Consider the following 23,482-nt stretch of genomic DNA (forward strand, 5'->3'; position numbering starts at 1 on the left):
ATTTTTAAAATTTTCTCCCATCAGTTTGTCAAATTGTTAAGCCTTTTCTAATTTTAATTGAATTTAATTTAGTAATTTGTAGAAATTTCAAGTGAGAACAGTTATAGACGCTGGTGATGATAATTTTAATCGCGCGCAAATAATATGCCACCCTGGACATATATCGCATGCAGTATCGGCCTATCGGTGCGACAAATCGATAGACACATCAGTTCACTTGGATTTGGAATTGCAGCCTTGGTGTCTGTCGCTTTGCACCAACATTTTTTTATTCCAAAAATATACGTACGCGCGTGAATCATACGCGACGTCTCGACTCACGACACGCACAGTAAAAATCGAGTGTACATAGTATATATAATATATATATATATATATATACAAAATATTCAGTTATTGAATTTTTGTATTACACGTATACGAGAATTTATTTAATAGCGCCTTGACGTCGTTGCAGTAATTGCCGCCCCGCACCGCGCCCCTCGCCCCCGCGCCGTCTGAGTGTGTTACTATAAAATTGTATTAATAGTTGTGTTCCATCTGTGTTCAGTTGAAAATGTTTAGTTTTTTGAAGCGCGAGACTAAAAACCAAGAGGTTGTCGAGAACGTCATCGGCGAGCTGAAAAAGATTTATCGCAGCAAACTGTTGCCCCTGGAGGAGCACTATCAGTTCCATGACTTTCACTCGCCCAAACTGGAGGATCCGGATTTCGATGCCAAGCCCATGATACTGCTGGTGGGCCAGTATTCGACGGGCAAGACGACCTTCATACGCTACCTGCTGGAGCGAGATTTTCCCGGCATTCGCATCGGGCCCGAGCCCACAACAGATCGCTTTATTGCAGTCATGTACGATGACAAGGAGGGCGTGATACCCGGCAATGCGCTGGTCGTGGATCCCAAAAAACAGTTCCGGCCGCTGTCCAAGTATGGCAACGCATTTCTGAATCGATTCCAATGCTCGACGGTGGCATCGCCCGTGCTGAACGCCATCTCGATTGTGGACACGCCCGGCATCCTCTCCGGCGAGAAGCAGCGCATAGATCGCGGCTACGATTTCACGGGCGTGCTCGAATGGTTTGCGGAACGCGTAGATCGCATTATTCTGCTGTTCGATGCACACAAGCTGGACATATCCGATGAGTTCCGGCGTTCGATTGAGGCGCTCAAGGGCCACGACGACAAGATACGCATCATACTGAACAAGGCCGATATGATTGATCATCAGCAACTGATGCGGGTCTATGGCGCGCTGATGTGGTCGCTGGGCAAGGTGCTGCAGACGCCGGAGGTGGCGCGCGTCTATATTGGCAGTTTCTGGGATCAGCCGCTGCGCTTCGATGCGAATCGCCGGCTCTTTGAGGATGAGGAGCAGGATCTGTTCCGGGATCTGCAATCGCTGCCACGCAATGCCGCTCTGCGCAAGCTGAACGATCTTATCAAGCGAGCGCGCCTGGCCAAGGTGCATGCGTTTATCATTGCCGAGCTGCGCAAGGATATGCCCTCGGTGTTTGGCAAGGATAGCAAAAAGAAGGATCTGATCAAGAATCTTGGCCAGGTGTACGATCGCATTCAGCGCGAGCACTCCATATCGCCGGGCGATTTCCCAGATATAAAAAAAATGCAGGAGGTGCTGCAGCATCAGGACTTTACCAAGTTCCATTCGCTGAAGCCGCATCTGCTCGACATTGTGGACAACATGCTGGCCAAGGACATTGCGCGTCTCATGGAAATGATACCGCAAGAGGAGATGACGCTCGTCCAAGACCCAATCGTCAAGGGTAAGTCACCCCAGCCCATCCAATAATAATCTTAACCCAATTCTTGTGGTTCCAATTGAAATTTCTCGGCTAATCGAAACCTGCCTCGCACCTGGTCACCCTGTCGCTTGTCCACAATTAAACGTGCACAATTAATCGATACACACCTATCGATAGGAACGATTGTTTTCAGCACTAACCGCCCTGCACTTTGCTCTATGAATCCGTTTCTAATTTTAGCATTTCGCGAATTGAAAAAAAAAAACACGATAAGCGGCCAGATTCATTTTTTTGTCCGCTTTTCAGCTTAGCTCACATCATGCGTGCATTTATCGCTTATCGATAAATACCAGACAGCGTACCATCCCTTTGTTTTTCCTTGCTACGATATTGAATTATTGACGGATAAAACGTTCGTATATTTTTTTTTTTACTTTGCCTGATTTTCTTAAGTTGAGCTTTTCAGTCTGCGCGCGCGCAAATGCTGCAAATGAAATAAAATCAAAAACAAACCAAGTTGACCCAGTTAGCAAATAGTCATGCCAAATTGTGGAAAACAAGTTTGTTGCTAGCACACACACACACACACACACACACACACACACACCGAGATAGATCACTGAGTGTATCTAATGGATGCAGCAATTACAATTTAACTGCTTAGCGGCGCATGCAGGCACAAATGAAAGCTACAGGAGCTGTACTCGGGCATTTCCACTCGCATAAGTAGCTATACATAAGCTGATTGACTGATTGACTGAATGACTGAGTTACTGATTGACGATGCAGATGAAAGTTACAGGAGCTGTACTCGGACATTTTCACACATATAAGTATCTATACATACATACAAGGCTTTGTATGTAAGCTGATTGACTGACTGATCGACTGACTGACTGACTGACTAACTGACTGAGTTACTGATTGAAAGAAAGCTACATTAGCTGTACTTGGGCATTTCTATTCATATAAGTAGCTATACTTACAAAGCTGTGTGTGTAATCTGATTGATTGACTGACTGACTGATTGACTGAGTTACTGATTGACGCACAGCTCATACCGTAAATCGGTGAACCCTAAATTTCTTACAAGTTTACAAAACGAAAATTCAGAGAAAATTTAGAGTTTCCTTTAAACATGATGAAATATGTACGGAAACCGAAATTTCTAACAGAGATATGTGAAAAGTCTGGTATAAGTTTAAAAAAGGTGCGTTCTTTAATACTAATAATATCCATTATCCATAACAATATCCATTATATAATTATTATTATCCATAATACCCTCAGCTCTGCGGTCGTTTCAGCAAAAGTTCGTCGTAAATTGAATGAATACTACTTCTGCCGGGCTAAGCCGGGTATTGCCCGTTGTGCCTGAAATATATAATTGAACAAATCGTCTTCCAGCTTCCTCTTTTCGCACTTATGTAATGTGCTGGTCGCATATATATTATATGTATACGTGTAGCACAGATATTCTCTCTCTCTCTATATAGTATTTGCTACGTAAACAGTGCGATAAGAAGGCCTCGCTGATAACAGGTTGCCCGCGATCACACACATCGTGCTCTATGTGCCAGACGCTAGACGCACTTTTTATTATTTTTTGGCAAAGATTATGTGTGCAATCCGGCGGAGTTCGAGTAAATAGTCGTGGGGACGTGCCGGCGTTAGAGTAACGGGTAACATATTTCTCTCATATCTAGCTCAAATATTGTAAATGCTTGATAAGCTACAAGTTTTGTACTTGCCAAGGGGGCGGACAAGTACTACGCCCGGGGCGTGGCCCCACGACTATGTATGCGGGTTGATTATTTGCTTATTATCGAACTTGGTCGCCGTCATCGTGTCCGAGTGATAACAAGTATCGAACCGCATTGTTCGGCATGATGTAAGCAGGGCAAAAAAAAAACTGAAAAGAAAAACGTCAAAGTCATGACTCACGGTTAAGGCGAAACGGGGAGTGGGTGCCCAGAGGGCAGCCCCTCGATACAGTTGGGCAAGGTATATACATTTTACAGTCCAGCGACCAGCATAAAGCTACGCTGGCCATAGACGCTTCCAGATTCAGGCCAACCCGACCATGACGACGCGCACGCATTGACCAAACAATCTAAACAGTTTAATTCGATAGAAAAACCCAGCTGTAATAATGCTCGACTACGAGATACCCAGCACTGACAACAGCTAATATATCAAAGTAGCTGAAAAAAAGGCTTGAGCTACAACGAGAATTTCAATAATAATACATAAATAAAAATATCAAGAATTTTGTACTCAATTTTCTTAATTTGCGATCGAAACTCTTATTTAAAGAACTTTTTTTATGAGGCTTGAATACACTGCTTAAACGAAGAAATGTTCAACATTCATTCGCTTTTGGCTTTCGGCTTATGTTCAGCAACAAAATCCTTGTTACAATTACTTTTTACTGAATTCAAGACTAATTTTCTTGATTTGTAAAATTTAATGTTCAAATAAAAACAATTTTTACTTAATTGAAGTCTTTGAACATTGATTTACTGAATTCAAGACTTTGTTTCATGATTTGTAAAATTCAGTTTTGAAACAAGAAAGATTTTTACTTAATTAAAGTCTTCGAAAATTGAATGTATTTTGAATTTTAGGAAAAAAGCGTCATGAAATTTTGTTTGTGATCAAATTTAGGCGTAATTTTTTCGCGCAGTGTACTCGCGATCTTCTTGCTTATTTCCAGCAACAAAATTCTTGGAACAATTACTTTTTACTGAATTCGAGACTTCAGACAAGAAAGATTTTTACTTATTTAAAGTCTTGAATGTATTTTGAATTTTAAGAATAAAACGTGTTGAATTCTATTCGCGATAAAATGTAGGCGTAATTTTTTCGCTCAGTGTACTCGCGACCTTCCCGCATCAAAATTCTTGGAACAAGAAAGATTTTTACCTAATTTAAGACTTCGAAAATGGAATGTATTTTGACTTTTAAGAATAAAACGTGTTGAATTTTTTTCGTTATCAAAGGTAGGCGTAGTTTTTTCGCTCAGTGTACTCGAGAGCCCTCTTAAAGCAGCTTCCGCTTGGCTTGCGGGGCATTAACAATTGCATTGGCGCCATAAATACTCAACAGATGTGTTATGTACATGAAAGCGATATATAATTGTCGCTTAAATTATAATCTCTGGCGTTCTCTGTGTGTGACCCCCATTGTTAGTTATTTGTTCGACTTTGGTTGAGTTTGAGGTTGAGTTCAAGGTTCCACTCTTACAAGTGTGGCGGTTACCTTAGCACCTGTTCATTTTCCAGCCAATAAATTGTTTATTACCGCAGCTCTTATTAAATATGTGGGCCAAGTCAACTGACTGTTTCTGTTTGTTGTGGCTATCTCGGTTTGTCGCGTTGCCAGGCTCCTCCATTAAAATAGATATAAAACTAAGCCTATTTCTAGATAAAAATCAATGCTATGCGCGAACCTCAAGAACTCTTAACTGAAAACATAGACAGAAAAAATAAACTGCAGTCATTTTCAAGCTGCCGCAGATTTAATACCCGAATAGCTTGATTACACTATGCTCAACAAATGTTACATTTACAAATGTCACATTTTGCGGTTCCATTGTCCGTTGTCGTTAACATGTGAGTGGCAAATATACCGATGCTTTAAATAAACAGCTGATGCGTTTGATTTCATATACCTTCCAAAAGTCAAATAATTCGGCCTCGTAGTAGGATTTCCATTTGATGGACTCTTTGCGGGATTTTTACATTTTTAAACGTTGTGGGTTTCGTCATATTTAAAATAATACTTGAAAGTTATCGCTGGTTATCGATACGGAATTTGATAAATCATCGAAAGAAAAAACAATTATTTAGGGCAAATACCAACATTTGTAAATGTGGAAAATGTGGTTGCTTATGGCAGAAGGTACATGTCACATTTTTAACATTATAAAAAAAAGTGGTTTTCGTAAAGAAATGTAAAAAATGTGGAAAGTTAAATTAAGCTTTTACTCCAGGCGAATATAGCAACATATTTTGCATATGTGAAAAATGTGATTTATTATGGGAAAACGTACAGGCCACATCTTTCACATTACCAAGAAATGTAAAGTTCGCAAAGAAATGCAAGAAATGTTGACAATGGAATTAGACAATTAGACGGCTAAATTTTACAAATCTTACATATTTAACATATACTCCATTTTCTCCAGGTTAAGGATTATGATTCCCAACTGTCGGTAGAAAAAGATTAGGATATTGTATTAAATAATTGTCACCTTCATGACAAAATGCTTATACGCTATGGCAGGGTATGCTTATTCAACTAATATGTCCCATGCTAGAGGCGTTGCCCGCGCCTGTTTTTAGCTCTGTTCTAATTTCCAGCAACAAAGAACTCGCCTGTTATCAGTTCAGAGCCTCAAAGCGAAACATATGAGCGAAGAGTAAATAGAATATTATTAAGTAATATTTATGCCACATGACGGCTTTTTTTCTGTCGTTTCATGACAACGTTTCAAAAGCAAATGAAGAAGAAGCAAAAGCTTAAAAGAAACAGTGTGCCCAGCTATGCTTATGAAGAATATATAAAGTCGGATCATGAATAAACAAATATAAATATATATGCATGAGAGAATAAAAATAATTATTACCTAATAAGTGAAGCATGCTTAAAATACATGACAACTTTCTAAAACTTGCGAAGCAAATGTTTTTGAGAAACAGTGTGACCAGCTATGCTTATGAAGATTATATATAGTCTCTAATTGAATATACAAAAAATCAAATATATATACAAAGAAAGAAAACTCGTGAGATTAAAAATAATTATTACCTAATAAGTGAATCACTTCGCGGAATATGACATCAAATATGCTATAAAATATCTATAGCCGAAAGCTGTATGCTCTACCAGAGCATTTTATTCATTATAAAGGCTGACTGTTGATTTAATTTGATCTGATTTAGTATATATACTTCGATTATAAGTATGACAGCCAAAGAAAGTGGATCTAGCTTTAAAAATCAGTTTTTATTTTAGAAGAATGGGAGAGGTATCCAGAATTTTTATTTTGAAAGAATGGTGGAAATATCTAATTTTTGATTTTTTGGGAGAATGGGGGAGATATTCAAAGATTGAAAAGTTCAGTGTACTATTTAGCCTCCATATAATAATAATTTAGTGTAAAAAGATCAGATAATCTTCAAATTATGCTAGATGGAGAGATATATATAAATTTATATGGATCAATATATATTATTTATATGGATCGATATTATGGAAATAGAAGCAGACCGATACCCTGCTCAGAAATAACATAAAAGGGCAGCAGAAAGTCTCAAAAAGTTGACATTTGCCTGTGTTTTAGTAGTTAAATAGAATAGTTATCAAACATATTCATTTACCTAGAAATATATATGTATGTGTATTTAGGTGACAGCTGATTCAAGCTAGATAAGTGAATAGATAATATAAGTTATAATAGCATTTGCCTTGCCAGTCTTGGGGCATAAACATATTCAAATTGAACAAACGCAGTCTCCGAGGCACAAGTCAAGCTCAATTCATGCGCTAAGCTCTTGGGAAAGGCAGCTCTTAAGTCGAGCCAAGCCCAATTGCAGCCCATTCTAATTCCAATTCGCATTCAAACTCCAATTGGAATTGCAATGCCTCTCGCCGGGTAACCTGATTCCGCCGCGTATCAATTTGTGGGCCGCACGGCGCCGACATGCCGCGTGTGCCATTAAGTGGCCCCATCCTGAAATGGAAATGGAAATTGAAATAGTTATAGAAATAGAAATTGAGAGCCAAGTTTCGGACGACGGGCATTTGCCATTTGGCATGGACTTGCACTAAGCGCAGGAAGAAAGCATTTATTTGATGAGTCTCCAGACTCTTAAATGATTCCACATTTGCCGCTTGCCCACTTGACTGGCGCATTTTGCCAGGCCTTGCCAAAGTATTATCTTTTTATTATTTATTTTAAATAGTTTTATTTTAAATTTCGCCCAAAAATTCCAGTCCGATTTGCAAGCGATCGCAACTGATGTCATCCGATCACTTTTCTTGTATGCGTCATGCCTGGCCGCAAAGTCTTCCCTGGTTCGGGCAATCAAATTACGTCGATTTGGCAGTCGGGAGTGACCGACTGTGGAGATACCCTGTATCCATCGCCAAGCTGCCTTCATAAACATTCTAGCTTGCAAACACATGAGCACTTTATGGCTAACTAGCTACGCTTCTTTTTTTCCTTACAAACATACCTATGTCTCAAAATCGATATTTATCGATAACATGAAATCGCAATGACATCGAAATGGTATTTACCTAATATCCATCCTTTTCTAAACGGATATGCTTCTTCTTTCCTTGGCCAAGAAGAAATGGGAAATGTATGATATGATATCGATATTCATCGATAATTTTAAATCGAAAGGACATATCGAAATGAGTGTGGTGTCGAAAATTATATAAAGATTAAAAACAAAATTTCCATTAATAAGCATTTCGTTCTCAAGATATGAAGTTTCGACCTTGGTCTATTTAGGCACAGTTTGTACAAATTTTAAGCACTGCAGCAAATTAGTTGATATAGTCGTAAACTGCGCTCTTGAAGAGTATAAAGAAACTTCACTTATGCAGGCAACAAGTGAATGAACTTGCCGTTTAAAATTACCCCAGAGCAGGAGGACGGGGGGAGGGGGGCTGCTGCAGAGGGTATTCACTGCCAAAAGATACCCCCCAAAAGAATGTGCTGATAATGCGCAGATGTGAATAACAAGCAGAGAACAGAGAGCTGAGCAGAGCGGAAAATCAAAGTCAAGAACGCGTCGTGAAATGTCGATTTGTGTCGAATGTGACTCGAGTGTGTAAAAGTTTTTTTTGGCTTTGTTTTGTTTTCCTCTTTTCATTGTTGATTGTGTTGCTGTCTGTCGATTTTCCGATTTACTTTTGAGAATGTATTGGTGCATTTCCGTTTTATTTTTGTGTTTATGCGCGGGCAAATGACCTTAAAATAAGCTAGTTTCTCTGGAGATGCCGAGTGCAAGGTGCCTCAAGAGGTCATTGGTATCTATAGGCGGATAAATTGGGCGATCTCTTATGCTTCAATACATTTGCTTAAAATTGTTATATCACTTGTTAGCGAGTAGAAGATTATTTAAACTTTAAAATAATTCATACTAGAGCTGAAAAATATCGATATCGGAGACAATCGATGTTTTCGATTGTTTTTAAGTATCGATAGTATCGCTTTTTTCAATAAGAAATTAATTGGAAGACATTAACAAGAAACAAATTTATTATTTTCTCTAAAAATAAGTAACATTTTCAATACAATTCATGTGAGATCAGGCTAAGATTCAAATTCGTTAAAGTTTTTGCCATCTGAAATTATTTGACCAGCTTTGCTAAATTTTCTCTTTGATACATTTGTAGAAGCGTTTTAAGCTCTCGCTATTTATTTGAAAAAAAATGTCCAATAAAAATTCTCGAAATATTGCCTTAAAACAATAAAAGCATCCGACCGTGATGATTGCAATTTTTGAGATATTTTATTGTGCAAGAAAAGGCCAATATAAAAAGTATTCCATTGAAAATTGTTTTACTTGTCGCTTTCTTTGCTCAAAAAGTTTTAGAGCTGGCAATAGATCGATGCTTCGAAAATACTCATCGATAGTTCTTTAAAAAAAACAAAATACATCGATATAATCGATAGTTCTACCGATTGTTTTCCAGCTCTAGTAAATACGTCACAGGCTGCCGGGTCATATAGTTGCCAAGCAAATCAAGTTGAGATATTTTTCAATTAATTCTCTAACTGATCAAGAACTGGAAAGAGTATCACAAGGCTGGAATCTGGAATTGAATCGAAGCGTTGCGAATTCGAAACTCCAATTCGATCAACGTAACACCAGAATTTTTTATTTGCAGATCTAGTTTTTTCCAGAATGTTCGTGGAAATATTCGCATTTGTTTGTAAGGGTATTTAAACTTCGGCACTCGCCAGAACTCTGTTCTGTATTGTTATATAGAGCTCACAGCAAATTGGCACAGATTATTGCTTAAAGCAAAAGCATCATTTCCACACGTTCCCGGACAAGTTTTTAGTTTTTTGCTTTATCTCCAGGTTTATCAAGCGTATAAGTACATACATACTCTTATTACACACACCTGTGCAATATCACGAATGTTTAGCAATATGTCGCTAAAAAGTGAGCTGCTCTTCTTCAGTTGGCCAATTCTTTTTAGTTTTTTGACAATGGCACACTAATTTTTTGTATATTTCCAAATGTGAGTCAAAATATGTTTTGAATGCTTTGTCACGCTCTCGCACTAGAATCTCTCTCTCTCTCTCCCTCTCTCGTTCGCCTTTGCTAATTTCTTTTTTGTATCGCAGAAGAGGAGCAGGCGGAGGCGCAGGCGCAGTTCGTTGTGTCCGAGGAGGAGGAGCCGCAAGTTCTGACCCCCGGCACACAGAGCGCCCAGTTTGCGGAGCGCTTCGATCGCTGGCTGCAGAACCTGCGCCAGCAACAGCTCCGGCTGTTCACCAGCTGCACTAGTAGGGTAGGCAATGTCGCCAATGATCACACAGAAATCGAACCCGTAACCGAAACAGACAACAACCAAATCGTTGAACCGCCAACCGCCGCGTCTCTAATCCAACCCGATCCCAAACTCGATTCCCCGCCAGAGCCGGCAATTGATGTAAGCAAGCACATAACTATTTCTCGAACTCGCCATTGCAAAAATTATAAATTGAATCCAAGTGGCAGGCAAATATCAAAACTGCTCAAAGTACTATTTGCTTCGGCTGGCCGAAGATTCAATGCTCTGAAAGAAGTAGAAGCTAAATGGGATATATATCCCATAGAAATATATCTATGCGAGGCATATTTATATTATATTTTTATACTTGTCATATTTAGGCTTTTTCATACTCCGATTTTGATGTATATGCCGAGAGAAAAGGCTCTGAAGGCTCTTGGTTGAGATACTTTGGAAAAAAACCCTTGCAGAAATGTCGCTCAGATATATATATATATAATGTTATACGGCAGCTTTATCCGATCCTTCAGTTATTATATTATATAGCAGTCCGTCTCAATAAGGGTTTAAAGATGTGAGAAGGGATTAGTGAAGCTTTATGATTTTGAAAGCCTCCCTTTGAAAGCCTCCCTTTTTGTAGAGGTCTGTAATAAAGTATATTTCGATGTTGATTGAGTTTTGTATTAAGATATATTGATAAAGCTAAAAAGTTGTACATAGAGGAATTCAACTTTCGGCTCATCATTCCGCTCAGGCTGATTTTGCCATATAAAACAGCAGCTTTAAGAAAGGCTCCTCATATAAATATGTCAAGGGAATGAACTCCTCTGCAAAACAGTTTCAGTTGCCACACGCAGCGGCAAGCTGCTCTCGATCTCCGGTGCGAGCACTCGCTTGCCTCGTTTAGTATGCGCCTGCACTTGAAGCAGGCGCAGCCCAAAGCACGTACTTAAGTCGGTCGCCAGACAGACGGAGCTGGTCACGATGGGGCGGCGACAACGTCAATTGGAGCCTAATCGAGCTGAAGGTTTTTAATTGCGCAAAATTGAATGTGTGTGTTCGTGCACCGAGAAGCCACCTAGAATAGATGCTTAATTAAAATATATGCACGCATTTGTGTTGCTTGACCCGAGACACAGAATCGTAATCGATCCGAACCGTGACTGAACTGATTGCATTTGTAATTTCTTGCAGGAGGCGCCTTCGAGGGCGTCATCGACGACAATGTCTCGCCGTTCGGTTACATGAAGGGCGAGGGTATCGATGCCGGCTGCGGCGAGCACGAATGGATATGCAACAAGGATAAGCCGCGCACAGATGCCATCTTCAACGGGCTGGGACCGGTAGATGGCAAAATCTCCGGCTCAAGTGAGTACTGGCAAATATATAACCCGAAAGTGTAATAATTAATTCAACTATTCGTAATTGCAGCTGCCAAGCAGGAGCTCATCAAATCAAAACTGCCCAACTCTGTGCTTAGCAAAATCTGGAAATTGTCCGACATCGATTGCGATGGTTTCCTCGACATTGATGAATTTGCGCTGGCCTTGCACCTAATCAATGTCAAGCTGGACGGCTGTGAGTTGCCCAATGCGCTGCCGGAGCATTTGGTGCCGCCGTCGAAGCGTTTCGCCTAATCCTCGGGCATTCATACAGAATATCGCACACCCTTCCCTATACAAAAGACGGAATTCTGTCGGCAACTCCTATGCTGCACTCGTGTTTTCATGTTTTGTTTCGTTTCGCAGAAATTGTCTTTTTATATGTACTTTATTTGTCTATAAAATTGCTAAACTGGGTATTTTAACATCCAGCAAAGCATTGTGGCATAAAACTTTAAAAATATCAGAGAAAAAATCAAGCATGCATAAATTCATAGAATTTACACAAGAAATATTTTTGGATAACAATCAATTTTAAATTGTACAGCGAGCAGAAATTAATAATATAAAAAACTAGCTAGTGGAATTATACAAAATGAAAAGAATTCAGTCCGCCTAAAAAAAACCGACGTAAATGTTGATTTAAGAGAAAAGTACATAATAATCACTTGTTCAATGATATAATATAATAATGATAATGAAAAAGGCACTAAATAAAAACTTATACAATATGTAGGCTTAAATATGTTTATGCCCTTTGAAGAAGTTTGCCTAAAACTGAACCACTTTTGATATACATATTTTATATATAGATATATACAAACATACACATATTGAAGTTGGTCGAAAGTGAAATATTTATTTGCAATCATTTTTAATTTATCCATGCAATGAGAATTGTGCAATTGTTGGTTTAGTAGTGCAATTAAATGCCTTTGCGTCTTATTTAGTGAATTCGTGAATAATAATTAATGTGAAATGAAAATTACTTTAAAAATTATGTAAATTACGAATAAAATGAATAATTTTGAAAATGACCGGTTAACTGTGCACTATATGGTCACACTGTGTTTAGCAAAACGCCAAGTTGACATTCTCTGATATCGATAACGACATCGATAGTCGATAACTAGCTCTGGCATACATATTTGGCGTTAGTTTGATTGTCATTACATTTAATCACCTGCTTTTTCTGCTTTTAATTGCTGATTTAAAATGGCCAGCTACGAGGAAGTAAAAGATGTGCCCAATCAACCATCAACGTATTTAGTTGATGTGCGCAACAAGACCGAGTTAGCGGAGACGGGCGTATTGCCCGCTAGCATTAACATTCCCCGTGAGTAGTTAAGATATGTACATAGATTAGTTAAGCCAACAAAACTAATTACATGAGTCATGCTTGATTTGTATGTACACCAGTGCCCGACCTGGAAAAGGCCTTTAACCTGCCGGACAAGGATTTCGAAAAGTCCTATGGTCGCGTCAAGCCACCAATTGACGCCGTGCTGATATTCTCCTGCAAAGCCGGCGGCCGAGCTGCGCGTGCCGCCAATCTGGCCAAGACCCTGGGCTTTTTCAAGTAAGAATTCAAGCAGTGTTGCTTAGGTGCTAAAGTCCAAAATAACAGTCGGAAACACTGGCGCGTGTACATGTATAATGTATATTTATTAAAACACAATTTTTTACAGCGCCAAAGCCTATGCCGGCTCGTGGACCGAATGGGAGCAAAAGCAGGGCCAATAAATTAGACTAAAACAAGACAAAATTCTAATAAAAATCATTTGTGAAATTTGTTACCCTATATGCCTAAATTTAAGCCTAAACTTTAACCTCCTGCAGCTCGCCCCAGCTGCGTCCTATTTTCAGCTTCACGCGCAGCGGCACATTTAGTTTGACGCAGTTTTCCATCGTCAGACTTAGGACTTTGGCCACTTTTTTTGCCTTGTCCGCGGGCACCTCGAAGATGAGCTCATCGTGCAGATGCAACACCAGATTGACGGCATTCTCGGCTAAGCCCAGCTTCTCGCGATAACGCCCGATGTTCCTCTCCATGCGCAGAATGGCGCTCTTGGCTATGTCGGCGGCGGAGCCTTGTATGGTCGAGTTGATGGCCTGGCGCTCGGCTTGATCTGTAAGAGATGAAGGTTTAGCAACGGGTTGGGCAATAGGAAGCTTCAGCTGGACGAACTCTTGAGCTGCGGCTCGCCGCTGTTGATGTGATCCAGATAGCGTCTCCGCCCGGTTATGGTCTCCACGTAGCCATTGTTGCGCGCAAACTTGACCACCTTCAAGGCATAAGCTCTGCAATTTTAAGAAGTACATAAAATTAACTTCCTTTTGGAGCAGTTCAACACCCACTTGATGCCCGCGTAAGCCAAATGGAACTGCTCGGAAATCATTTGTGCCTCCTGTTCCGTGCATTTGAGGGATTCCGCCAAGCTGCGCATGCCCATGCCATAGACAATGCCGTAGCATATCTGTTTGGTGCCGTTGCGCAGCTGCTCGGAGACATCCGACTCGGCTATTTTGTTCCAGTGCGCCGCAATCGCTGTAAACAGATCCTGCGGAGAGTTCATCACCTTGAGCAGTGCCTTGTCCTGCGACAGATGCGCCAAGATGCGCATCTCCAGCTGACAAAAGTCTGCCGAAAGCAGGCAATACTTCTCGTTCAACGGCGCAAATGCGCTGCGGCAAGATATGTTAATCTTCTCCTGGGCCAAGTCGACCAGAAAGTCCTTGGCGACATTCTGCAGATTCGGCTCCGACATGGAGATGCGCCCGGTGGCCGTATAGGTGATGCTCTGGCCATGCACACGATTCTCCTGGCAGCACTTGAGCAGCGGCTGCATGTTCTTCGCGAGCAGCATGCTCAGCTTTCGGTAGTCGAGGATCAGCTGCGATATGGGCGAGTCCAGCTTCTCGAGTATCTGGCGAGATGTGCTGATGCGTCCGTTGGCCTTGCGATGCAGTCCCAGCACCTTGGCCACGGCCTGTGTGGAGCCCAGATTGAAGCGAGCGCCGTGCAGCTCATAGATCTTCACCTCCAGCTTCTTCATGGTGCCCAGCATCTGCTGGAAGAGACGCTGTAAACGCTGCTCCTGGGCCGGAAACCCGATGCATTCCATGTTGCACAGCGACATCTGGATGGGCATCTCCAGTTCTGCGGGAAGATATCAGCTGGGAGTGAGTGTTCCTTTAAAGGTTTTCCAAGCATTTGAACCTACCTCTGAAGAACTTGAGCAGCTGCCCGGTGCCAATCCTCTCCAGATTCTCCAGCTGCCCGTTCAGTATGTGCACGCTGATGCACGCCTCGATGGAGGCGCGCACCTTGCCCAGAATGGCGCTGCTGGCATCCAGGCCGTAGCTGCTGTAGCCGCGCCCGCTGCCGCACAGATGCGACAAAGCCGTGCACTCCGGCGCGAATTGCTGGCACTGCGTGGAAGGATTAACTGTTAATAAATTATGGATATTAATGGAACAACAATTTTTACCATATTTTGAAAGCTTAGCGTCTTGTCCGGCTGCAGAAGCCAGTTGCCCACCTTGGGATCCTCCAGCTTAACCTGCATGCCCTTCAGCTGCGGCAGCGCCTGACGCAGCGCCTTTAGCTGATCCTTGCCGTCGTGGATGAGCAGCGTCAGCTCCGGGCGGCTCAACAAGCTGCACAATAGCTCGACTTTCTGCTCCGTGCTGACCGGCTGCTGCTCCAGCTCCTCCTCTGGCTGCATGTTCATGTAGTAAACCACATTGTCGCTCAGGCAGAAGGCTATGCCGGCCAGATAGGCGCCATCGTCCACCTGGTGGAGCAGCTTTTGGCCCGCAGCAGCCTCGCGTTGAGCGGCCGCCGCCACCTGGTTGATTAGGAGATTGGCGCCAATCAGTGGCTTCCTTCGGCCCGCCTGCGCCTGGAGGCCAATGCTAAAGCCGCAACGATTGGCCGCGTGCAGCTCCTCGGAGGCCAGCTGGAAGAGCTGCCCATTGCCGCAGATGTCCACGATGTCAATGCTGCTGAAACTGGACGCATTGTCGTCCTCCGTTTTGGAGCAGCTGAGTATATGCGAGGCATTCAGCTGCAGCGGATGCTTCATCAGCGAGTTCTCCAGCGACAAGTCGGAGATCTCCATGGAGCAGGCGCCAGTTGATGTGGGAGCCGGTTCCAGCATCACTTCCGTCCGGGTCGCCGGCTTGGGACTCTGTCTGCGCTGCGAGCGCAGCATCAAACGGTTAGCATGCGGCGTTAGAGCTCCACGAGGCAACTGCTCTGGCGATTCCTTGGGTTGTGAGCTGGGTATCTCGTCGGCATCCGGATGAGCTTTGCTCTCCGCTGCCGTCAGCGCTGCCGTCAGGCCCGTGTTGAGCATGAAGGAGTCGTCGTCATCGTCGTCTCCGGCGAAGAGCTCCTGCTCCACGGCAGCTGCTGATCCTCCATGATTCCGTGGACTGCGTCGCGGCAGCTGCGTGGGCGTTGTCGCTGCACTGATCAATGTGGGCGTCTTGAAGCTCCTGGTTATGTTCTCCTTTGTGCCGCCCATTTTTGTGGGCGGCGTTTGACCGGGCAACGTATCCGCCGGCGCAGTCCTGGGCAATCCTTGGCGCACGTTCTCCATTTCGGCGCGCCTTTTGTTGATTTTCATCACGGCCACGAGACGGCGCTCCTCAATCTCCTTCCGGAGCAACTCCTTGCGGCAGGCGGCGCTTGTGCTGGGCTTCTCCGCAGCCTGGCAATTGGTTGTGCTCCCGGTTCTCGGCTGATTCCGCTCGGCAAGGGGTTGTCGAGTCAGCTTTGGACTAGGTTCTTTTACTTTTCCTTCCCCTTGCACTGGATCCTTGGGATTTGTCCTTATTACTCCACTCTCCGCCGGCTTTGGCTGGGTTTTGCTTGATTCTTGCTTGGAGTCCTCGGGTTTTGGAGTCAGCTTTGGACTAGGTTCTTTTACTATCCCTTTTACTTTCACTGGATCTCTTTTAGTATTCCACTCTCTTCTTAGTATTCCACTCTCTGCCGGCTGCGGTTGGACTGCGCTTGATTGTTGCTTGGAGTGGAGCACGTTCCCGACGTTTGGAGTCACCTTTGGACTGGGTTCTTTTACTATTCCTTCTACTTGCACGGGATCCTTAGGATTTGTTCTTATTACTCCATTCTCTGCCGTTTTTGGCTGTGCTTTGTTCTGGTCAAGCTTGCGCAACTTGGATGGCAATGGCTGGTCCGCGCTGTCTGGTGTCTTGCGCTTGCGTTGGGAGCCTTGAAGCGGCGCCTCCGCGAGGAGATCCTCGACCTTGCCTTGCGGCTGCGCCTCCTCGAGGGACATGTGCAGATCCTCAACCCCCTTCGCTGCGTCTGTGGCGCCCTCCGCTTGCGACCATTGGATGTTGCCCACCCCTATCTCATATTGGACAAACTGACGCGCTTCGTGGACTAGCATCCTGGCCGCCTCGGCGACGGTCATGCCTGCCTTGCCCGTGATGAAGAAGTTCCGGGCCGTATTGCGCTGTGCCGCCTCCAGTGCATTCTCATGCTCGTTCTGCTTGGACAAATCGAAGCTCAGGGAATTGTAGAGCACCTTCTCGAGGGCCAGGACATTGGCGCCGGCCAGCTCGACGAGGCTTGTGATGCCCGCATCGTGCAGGGCACGGGCACGCTTGTGGCTGAGATCGGGCAGACGCATCAGATCGATGAGGTCGCGATGTATGCCAAAGTAGAGGCGATCCTTAAATTGGGAGACAACCAGCGAGAGCGTTGACCATTGCAGGGAGTTGCAAAAGGCGGTCACAATGCCCGCAAAGGTGGAGGCCATCTGCTGCAGACCTTGGAGCATGCCGCGCTGGCACTTGAACTTGTGGGCGACCACATTGATGGGCGTCTCGTTGACCAGCTCCTGCAGTGCCAGCGCCGTGTAGAAGCTGCAACGGACAATCTTCTCTGAATATGCTCGACCTAATCCCAAGCCGGAAGGCCACCTACCGCTTGTGTATCTGCATCAGCTTGTAGTCCAGCTTGGCCTGGCCGCGCATGGCGCGCACCAGGAACGCCTCCTTGACGCCGACCAGCTCGCCCACTTTCTTCATGGCGGGACTCAGCTTCTCCCACATGTCCAGATAGAGTAGCCAGTCGACCTCCTGCAGCTGATAACACACGGAATACGGCGTCACCAGATAAACCGCATGCAACTCCGACTCGAGCACAAAGCAACGTCGCGACTTTTGTAGCTCGGCGAAGAGTATGAGCCCGTCCGTTGGCGGCATGGAGGAGGCCAGGCAGGCGGCGCCCAGCCGTGTGGCCATATAGTTCTCCGTCTCCGTCTCCTCGTCCGTTTGCAGGCGTATAAACTCGTACTCGATGAGGAAGTCCAGGGCATCGCTTATGTAATCGGCAGCAGCCTCCGGATTGTGATCCTCCTTTAGCTCGCCTTCCTTTTGCGCACTGAGCAGAGTGCAATTGAAGAAGCTATCGATGTCCTGCCGCGTGCTGGCCACACCCGAAGAGATGACCTCGAGCAGCGCGCGTTTCAGATGCGTCTGGAAAAATGGAAACTCTTTAAATATTTGCTTGTAGATTTACAAGTTGTACCTTACGCTGCCATCGAGATCCAGGCAGGATCTAATGGGCTTCAGCTGCGCGGTGACCAGTTCCCGACCGATGCGCGCATTGCTCTCGCTGCAAATGAGTATGGATTCGCCGAGTGTATCCCTGCCCGTGCGTCCGGCGCGGCCAATCATTTGCCTGTACGTCAAGGAGCTCATCTGCTTACCGCCAAACAAGGGTGAGCGGATGAGCACGCGGCGGGCGGGCAGATTGACGCCCGAGCTGAGTGTACTTGTGGCCACGATGACTTTAAGGGCGCCCGCCTTGAAGCTGGCCTCAACAATGTCGCGCTCCTCCGTGGTGAGGCCGGCGTGATGGAAGGCACACGCGTAGCTAATCGCCTTGGACATGACCGAGTCGAGACCTGTTGAATGCAGCACGGAATTAAACAGAAACAGGGTTAATCTTTAGAAGGAGCACTTGCCGGTGGGTATGTCGCGCAGCTGGCGCTTCACATCCTCGAGCGCTTCCCGGTTAAGCTGCCCGCGCAGCTTTTGGGCCAGCTGGCTGTCGGATTTTATGAGCGTGTGCATCGCCGTGGCCAGCTGCACGGCCAGGTTCTCGCACCAATCCTTGGAGGGACAAAAGACGACAACGGAGCAGCCCTCGAGCAACGTCTCGATGCACAGCTGCGCCACCTGGTCGCTGTCGTTGGCCAATCCGGGCAGTTCCGCGTTCCGGCTGACGTCGCGCAGGAAACGCAGCTGATTGTCATAGATCTTGGTGCCCACCTTGATCATCTCCTGCAGCGCCACGGGCCGGTAGTCTGTCACGTAGAGCTCGGCGCTGAGCCAGCGCTGCAGCAGCTCCACGTTGGCCAACGTGGCGGACATGGTGATCACCTGGATTTGCAGCGCTTGCCTGCGCGACATGTACAGAATCTTGGCGAGCAGCAGCTCAAGGATGTAGCCGCGCCCCGGATCAGAGATCAGGTGCACCTCGTCCACGATCACGGTGCCCAGTTCGTCCAGTTTGCCCTGCTCCAGCTGCTTGTTGACAATCGAATTGGCCTTCTCGATCGTGCAGATGGCCACGTGGATGCTCTCGAAGCCGCCGGGCGGCGTGTATCCCCCAAAGAAACCCTCCACCCGGTAGCCGGCGGGCGTGAGCAGATCCTGCAGGTAGAACATCTTTTCGCGCACCACCGATATGAAGGGCAGTATGACCAGCACCTTCTTTCGGCGCTCCAGCACAGTCTTCAGGAGCAGGATCTCGCTGACGAGCGTCTTGCCCGCGGATGTGGGTGCCGAATAGACCAGGTTGCGATGCTCGAAGAGCACGCTAGGCTTGCTGAGGCACTCAACCTGCCAGTCGAACATTTGGATCACGCCCTTCTTCTTGTACTCGCCGAGCACGCTGTGCGGCAGATTCCACGAGGAGATCAGCTTGAGGGCGGGCGCTGGTGGCAGCTGCTCCTTTGGCAAGGGACTGTTGGGACTGTTCGGGGATAGCCGCAGCTGATTGGGCGACATGCTGCTCAGGTTCTGGGTCAGCTTCTGCGTCTGGGCGAGACTCTGCTTGGCCAGTTCGCAGCGACTGCGCATGAGATCCTGCTGCAGCTGATGCGACGCCTGCGCATCATTAGCCGCTGGTCCCAGGAAGCTGCTCTCGTCGAGATTGGCCAACTCAATGGGGGAATCACTTCTACTCTGCACAGGCTCCATTTCCGTTTCCGTGCCGAAGACATCTTTAGTGCAGATTTGTGCCTCAAAAACGGACGTCGTGTTGAGATTCTCGTAGCTGCCTTCAAGCACTTCAGTGGCAGCATCCAAATCCGCCTGGATTTGGGAGACACGCATCAGGGATTCACATGGGCGAACTGCTTCCTCCTGGTTTTTACCATACGAAAAGTCATCCTTGAAGAACTGCGAGTTAATTGCCGTGGTTCGTCCCAACTTGGAATCGGATTTACTGCGTCGGAATTGCTGGCGCTGGGATGCATTCGATCTGTTTGTGCTGGACTGAATGTAAATACGCTGAGATTTTGTTTGAAATTTTGGCGGCGATTCTTGGATAATTTCCAAGGCATTTGCTTCTTGTTTTGCTTTTAAATCGTTTTCCAGTTTCATGAACGTGCTGTCACCAAACTCAAAAGATTGCGAAAATGCCATAATTTGTTAATTACTATTTAATAAACTATTATTATACAATTTAATTAAACTACAAATAAACAAAAATAAACAACAAATTCCCGCGGTCTTCCAAGTGCGGACTGCCAACTGATTTCACATTACGGCATTTTTAGTACATTATTTACAATAGTTGTGTCGATGCTGTTAATTGTGTCATCGATAGTGGTAACAACTTACGATAGTAATATGTGTGCAAATCAAATAGAAAAATTGATAACAGCACTAAACATACAATAAATTATGTGGTATATATATTGTATGGTTAGTGATATTGAACAGTCAGTGCCCAAAAATTTAATAATATATGCGGTATTTTGGCCATCGCTTCGATGTGCTGTAGATGTAATATCGGCAGATATCGTTAGCGCAACTATATCGATAGAAGTTCTGAAAAATTTCTCACATCTCTAACGTACACAGAATTGCCAATTACCATTAAAGCCGAAAACATTCGGAAGAAAGGCGATTCCAGGCGATGCGTATACGTTTTGGCGGAATTGCAACATGGATGATTTCAAGGTGCCAGTTTTACCAGCCGCACCAGCAGCCAAAAGCGAACATTTCGACGATGATCCGATGCCGACAGCTGCAAAGCCCAAAACTAGCGGTGGCTGCCCCTACAAAGTGCCAAAATGGTCTCAGGCGCCTCCCGCCGAACAGGATTACAGATTCGAGGTGCTAAAGTCGGGTCAAATTATCGATGAGGTGAAGGATCTGCAGCAGCAAGCCATCTGGACCTTCGGCAGGCTGCCCGACAACGATGTGGCCATGGCGCATCCCACAATATCGCGATATCATGCTGTGCTCCAGTACAAGCCAAAGGCAGGTCAGGAGGAGGACGACAGCTCGAAGCCAGATCAGCCCGAGGGCTGGTACATCTATGATCTGGGCAGCACACACGGCACCTTCCTCAATAAACAGCGCGTGCCGCCGCGCGTTTTTATACGCATTCGAGTAGGCCACATGCTGAAGCTGGGCAGCAGCACCCGCGTCTACATACTTCAGGGTCCCGGCGATGATGAGGAGCCCGAATCAGAGCTTTCGGTAACAGAGCTACGTGAACAGCGAGAGCAACAAGTGGCCGCAGCTGCTGCTGAAAAGCAGCGCAAGGCACTTGAAGCAGAGGAGCGGGAACGCAATGAAGGCGCCAGCTGGGGCATGGGCGAGGACGCGGACGAGGAGACGGACCTAACGCACAATCCGTACGCGAGCACCAACAACGAGGAGCTCTTCTTTGACGATCCCAAGCGCACGCTGCGCGGCTTCTTCGAGCGCGAAGGCCTCAATCTGGAGTACAAATGCGACGAGTTGTCGCAAGCCTCGTTCGTCTGTCGCGTAGAGCTGCCCATAGACGACTCCAATGGCCGGCCCATTGTAGTGGAGGTCACGCACAAGGGTCGCAAAAAAGATTGCGTTGTGCAGTGCGCCTTGGAAGCGTGTCGCACGCTCGATCGGCACGGCGTGCTCCGGCAGGCCAACCAGGAGTCGCAGAAGCGCAAGCACCTGAAACCCGGCGACTCCGATGACGAGGATGAGTTCTGGGATCGCACAGGCGACGTGGCCAGGAAAAAGCAACGGAAGGCAAATACCAGCGCAGGGGTTACGCTCACCTACGAGGACTTGGTAAAATAACATTTAAATTAATAATAAATAAATATTTAACCAGATAATTTCTTTTCAGCTGAAGCAGGAGCTTGAGCTGAATGCCGAGCTGCAGAAGGTCGAGCAGGAGATCGGCGCCTACCAGCAGAACGAGAAGCGTCTAAAGGAGCTGGCCGTCCAGCAGCAGAGCGCCGGCGATGATCTGGACAATTTCATGGATACGCTCAGCGAAAATGTCGCGCAGCTGGACAAGACAGAGATAAAAAAACTGAGGGTAAGTCGGGGAGATCTTTCTTAATAAACTGTATATTAACTGTCTTCTTCAAAGTTGGAGCAGCAAAGGATAAGGGGTGAGCAGCAGAAATTGCAGCGCCTCATAAGGATTGCCAAGCCCACGGCTTTGCCATTTGTGACGCCCAAAAACAAGACGTTGGACTCCAATGTGGCCAAGAAGCAGCTGCCGATGATTGGCAAGCGAAATCAATTTAGTAAATTTAAGGTGATCAAAGCGACGCCGAGCGTGCGAGCCAAGGCATCCGAGGAGCAGGAGTTCGAAGAGGAGGAGGAGGAGCAGGATGAAAAGGAAGAGAAGCAGGAGAAGGAGGAGATGGCAAAGGAAACTGTTGCAAATCCAGCAGCAAGTGGAGAGGAGTACGCTCAGGAGTTGCAGGAGATGACAAAGAAAACAGTTGCAAAGCCAGCACCAGGAGAGGTCTCAAAGGAAATAAAGCCAACGGCTGAGCCGGAAGCGGACAAGAGACATGTGCCAGTTGCAGCAGCTGAAACATCAACAGACCTGACTGCACCGGAGGAGGATGAAAATGCCGAGGAGGAGGCGGCGGCTCAAAAGAAGCGACGTCAACGTGCGCGTCAGCGCAACAACAAACAGCGCCAGGATGTGGACATGGATCTCAATGAGCTGGCCGAGCACGAGGATGGCGACAAGTACGCCAAGTGGGTGCCGCCCACAAATCAAAGTGGCGATGGCTTTACGCACCTGAACGAAAAGTTCGGCTACTGAAAATACATTTAATTAGCGCTAAGCAAAAATGCACAGCCAAGTGCTATTTTATCTAACTAAAATATTATTAAGCTAAGGCATTAAATCAAACAATTTTTTTTTATGTTTAAGAACTAACTAATATTCGTTCTATATTTTCTTAAAATTTAAAGTGCAAAACGAATTTTTCCAAAAGTGGAAAGCCTGCCGGACGCTACTCACCACGCTGTGTGCATATTCACCACAGCTGTGCTTTGATAAGCCGCAGCTACCCCAGTTCCAGTTCCAGTTCAGTTTGTGTGTCCAGCCCCTGACGACCGACGCGTTGCCTTCCAGTGGAACTGGAACTGGAGTCGGGTGCAGAATGAACACATTACGAATTCCTGCGCACGTATAGAGAATGAATGCGGGTCGTCGGTTGATTGCCGCTGTTAAGGCTCCAGCACTTGAACTTCCAATTCAGTTATAATTTTGCTACTCTTTTCGTCGGAACGGCG

General features: G+C 45.6%; 4 protein-coding genes across 4 annotated transcripts; 3 read left to right on the forward strand and 1 right to left on the reverse strand.

Moving 5' to 3' along the window:
* Positions 1–32: 32 nt before the first annotated feature.
* On the forward strand, positions 33–12,450 carry LOC115759461 (EH domain-containing protein 3). Its single transcript, XM_030700395.1, has 3 exons — positions 33–1,781; positions 11,481–11,654; positions 11,718–12,450. Exons 1-3 carry the CDS (start codon positions 557–559, stop codon positions 11,921–11,923), a joined length of 1,605 nt encoding a protein of 534 aa, XP_030556255.1. The 5' UTR covers positions 33–556; the 3' UTR covers positions 11,924–12,450.
* Positions 12,451–12,809: 359 nt separating this feature from the next.
* On the forward strand, positions 12,810–13,469 carry LOC115759507 (rhodanese domain-containing protein CG4456). The gene is made up of 3 exons (XM_030700447.1): positions 12,810–13,004; positions 13,088–13,247; positions 13,357–13,469. The coding sequence occupies exons 1-3, from the start codon at positions 12,884–12,886 to the stop codon at positions 13,409–13,411; spliced, it is 336 nt and encodes a 111-aa protein (XP_030556307.1). The 5' UTR covers positions 12,810–12,883; the 3' UTR covers positions 13,412–13,469.
* LOC115759508 (DNA polymerase theta) lies at positions 13,409–20,378 on the reverse strand. The gene is made up of 8 exons (XM_030700448.1): positions 18,676–20,378; positions 18,242–18,615; positions 17,631–18,184; positions 15,160–17,569; positions 14,893–15,100; positions 14,027–14,828; positions 13,857–13,969; positions 13,409–13,797 (listed from the first exon to the last, which is right to left on the reverse strand). Exons 1-8 carry the CDS (start codon positions 20,360–20,362, stop codon positions 13,487–13,489), a joined length of 6,459 nt encoding a protein of 2,152 aa, XP_030556308.1. The 5' UTR covers positions 20,363–20,378; the 3' UTR covers positions 13,409–13,486.
* Positions 20,379–20,808: 430 nt separating this feature from the next.
* Positions 20,809–23,028, forward strand: LOC115759510 (kanadaptin). Its single transcript, XM_030700453.1, has 3 exons — positions 20,809–22,006; positions 22,065–22,259; positions 22,314–23,028. The coding sequence occupies exons 1-3, from the start codon at positions 20,888–20,890 to the stop codon at positions 23,004–23,006; spliced, it is 2,007 nt and encodes a 668-aa protein (XP_030556313.1). The 5' UTR covers positions 20,809–20,887; the 3' UTR covers positions 23,007–23,028.
* Positions 23,029–23,482: the final 454 nt, after the last annotated feature.

The sequence above is a fragment of the Drosophila novamexicana genome, unplaced genomic scaffold, assembly GCF_003285875.2.
Source record: "Drosophila novamexicana strain 15010-1031.04,08,12 unplaced genomic scaffold, DnovRS2.1 tig00000308-arrow-arrow-pilon, whole genome shotgun sequence".
NCBI classification, from domain to species: Eukaryota; Metazoa; Arthropoda; class Insecta; order Diptera; family Drosophilidae; genus Drosophila; species Drosophila novamexicana.

What these genes read in the sequence shown, in the direction of transcription:
- LOC115759510 (XM_030700453.1), top strand. Translation starts at nt 20,888, where the DNA reads ATGGATGATTTCAAGGTGCCAGTTTTACCAGCCGCACCAGCAGCCAAA. An exon ending in CGCTCACCTACGAGGACTTG is followed by an intron (nt 22,007 to 22,064) that starts GTAAAATAACAT and finishes ATTTCTTTTCAG; the next exon opens with CTGAAGCAGGAGCTTGAGCT. An exon ending in CAGAGATAAAAAAACTGAGG is followed by an intron (nt 22,260 to 22,313) that starts GTAAGTCGGGGA and finishes TCTTCTTCAAAG; the next exon opens with TTGGAGCAGCAAAGGATAAG.
- LOC115759461 (XM_030700395.1), top strand. Translation starts at nt 557, where the DNA reads ATGTTTAGTTTTTTGAAGCGCGAGACTAAAAACCAAGAGGTTGTCGAG. An exon ending in CCAAGACCCAATCGTCAAGG is followed by an intron (nt 1,782 to 11,480) that starts GTAAGTCACCCC and finishes AATTTCTTGCAG; the next exon opens with GAGGCGCCTTCGAGGGCGTC. An exon ending in TGGCAAAATCTCCGGCTCAA is followed by an intron (nt 11,655 to 11,717) that starts GTGAGTACTGGC and finishes TCGTAATTGCAG; the next exon opens with CTGCCAAGCAGGAGCTCATC.
- LOC115759507 (XM_030700447.1), top strand. Translation starts at nt 12,884, where the DNA reads ATGGCCAGCTACGAGGAAGTAAAAGATGTGCCCAATCAACCATCAACG. An exon ending in CGCTAGCATTAACATTCCCC is followed by an intron (nt 13,005 to 13,087) that starts GTGAGTAGTTAA and finishes TATGTACACCAG; the next exon opens with TGCCCGACCTGGAAAAGGCC. An exon ending in AAGACCCTGGGCTTTTTCAA is followed by an intron (nt 13,248 to 13,356) that starts GTAAGAATTCAA and finishes AATTTTTTACAG; the next exon opens with CGCCAAAGCCTATGCCGGCT.
- LOC115759508 (XM_030700448.1), bottom strand. Translation starts at nt 20,362, where the DNA reads ATGGCATTTTCGCAATCTTTTGAGTTTGGTGACAGCACGTTCATGAAA. An exon ending in CGCTAAGCTTTCAAAATATG is followed by an intron (nt 15,101 to 15,159) that starts GTAAAAATTGTT and finishes CCTTCCACGCAG; the next exon opens with TGCCAGCAATTCGCGCCGGA. An exon ending in CGGCGAGCCGCAGCTCAAGA is followed by an intron (nt 13,798 to 13,856) that starts GTTCGTCCAGCT and finishes CATCTCTTACAG; the next exon opens with ATCAAGCCGAGCGCCAGGCC.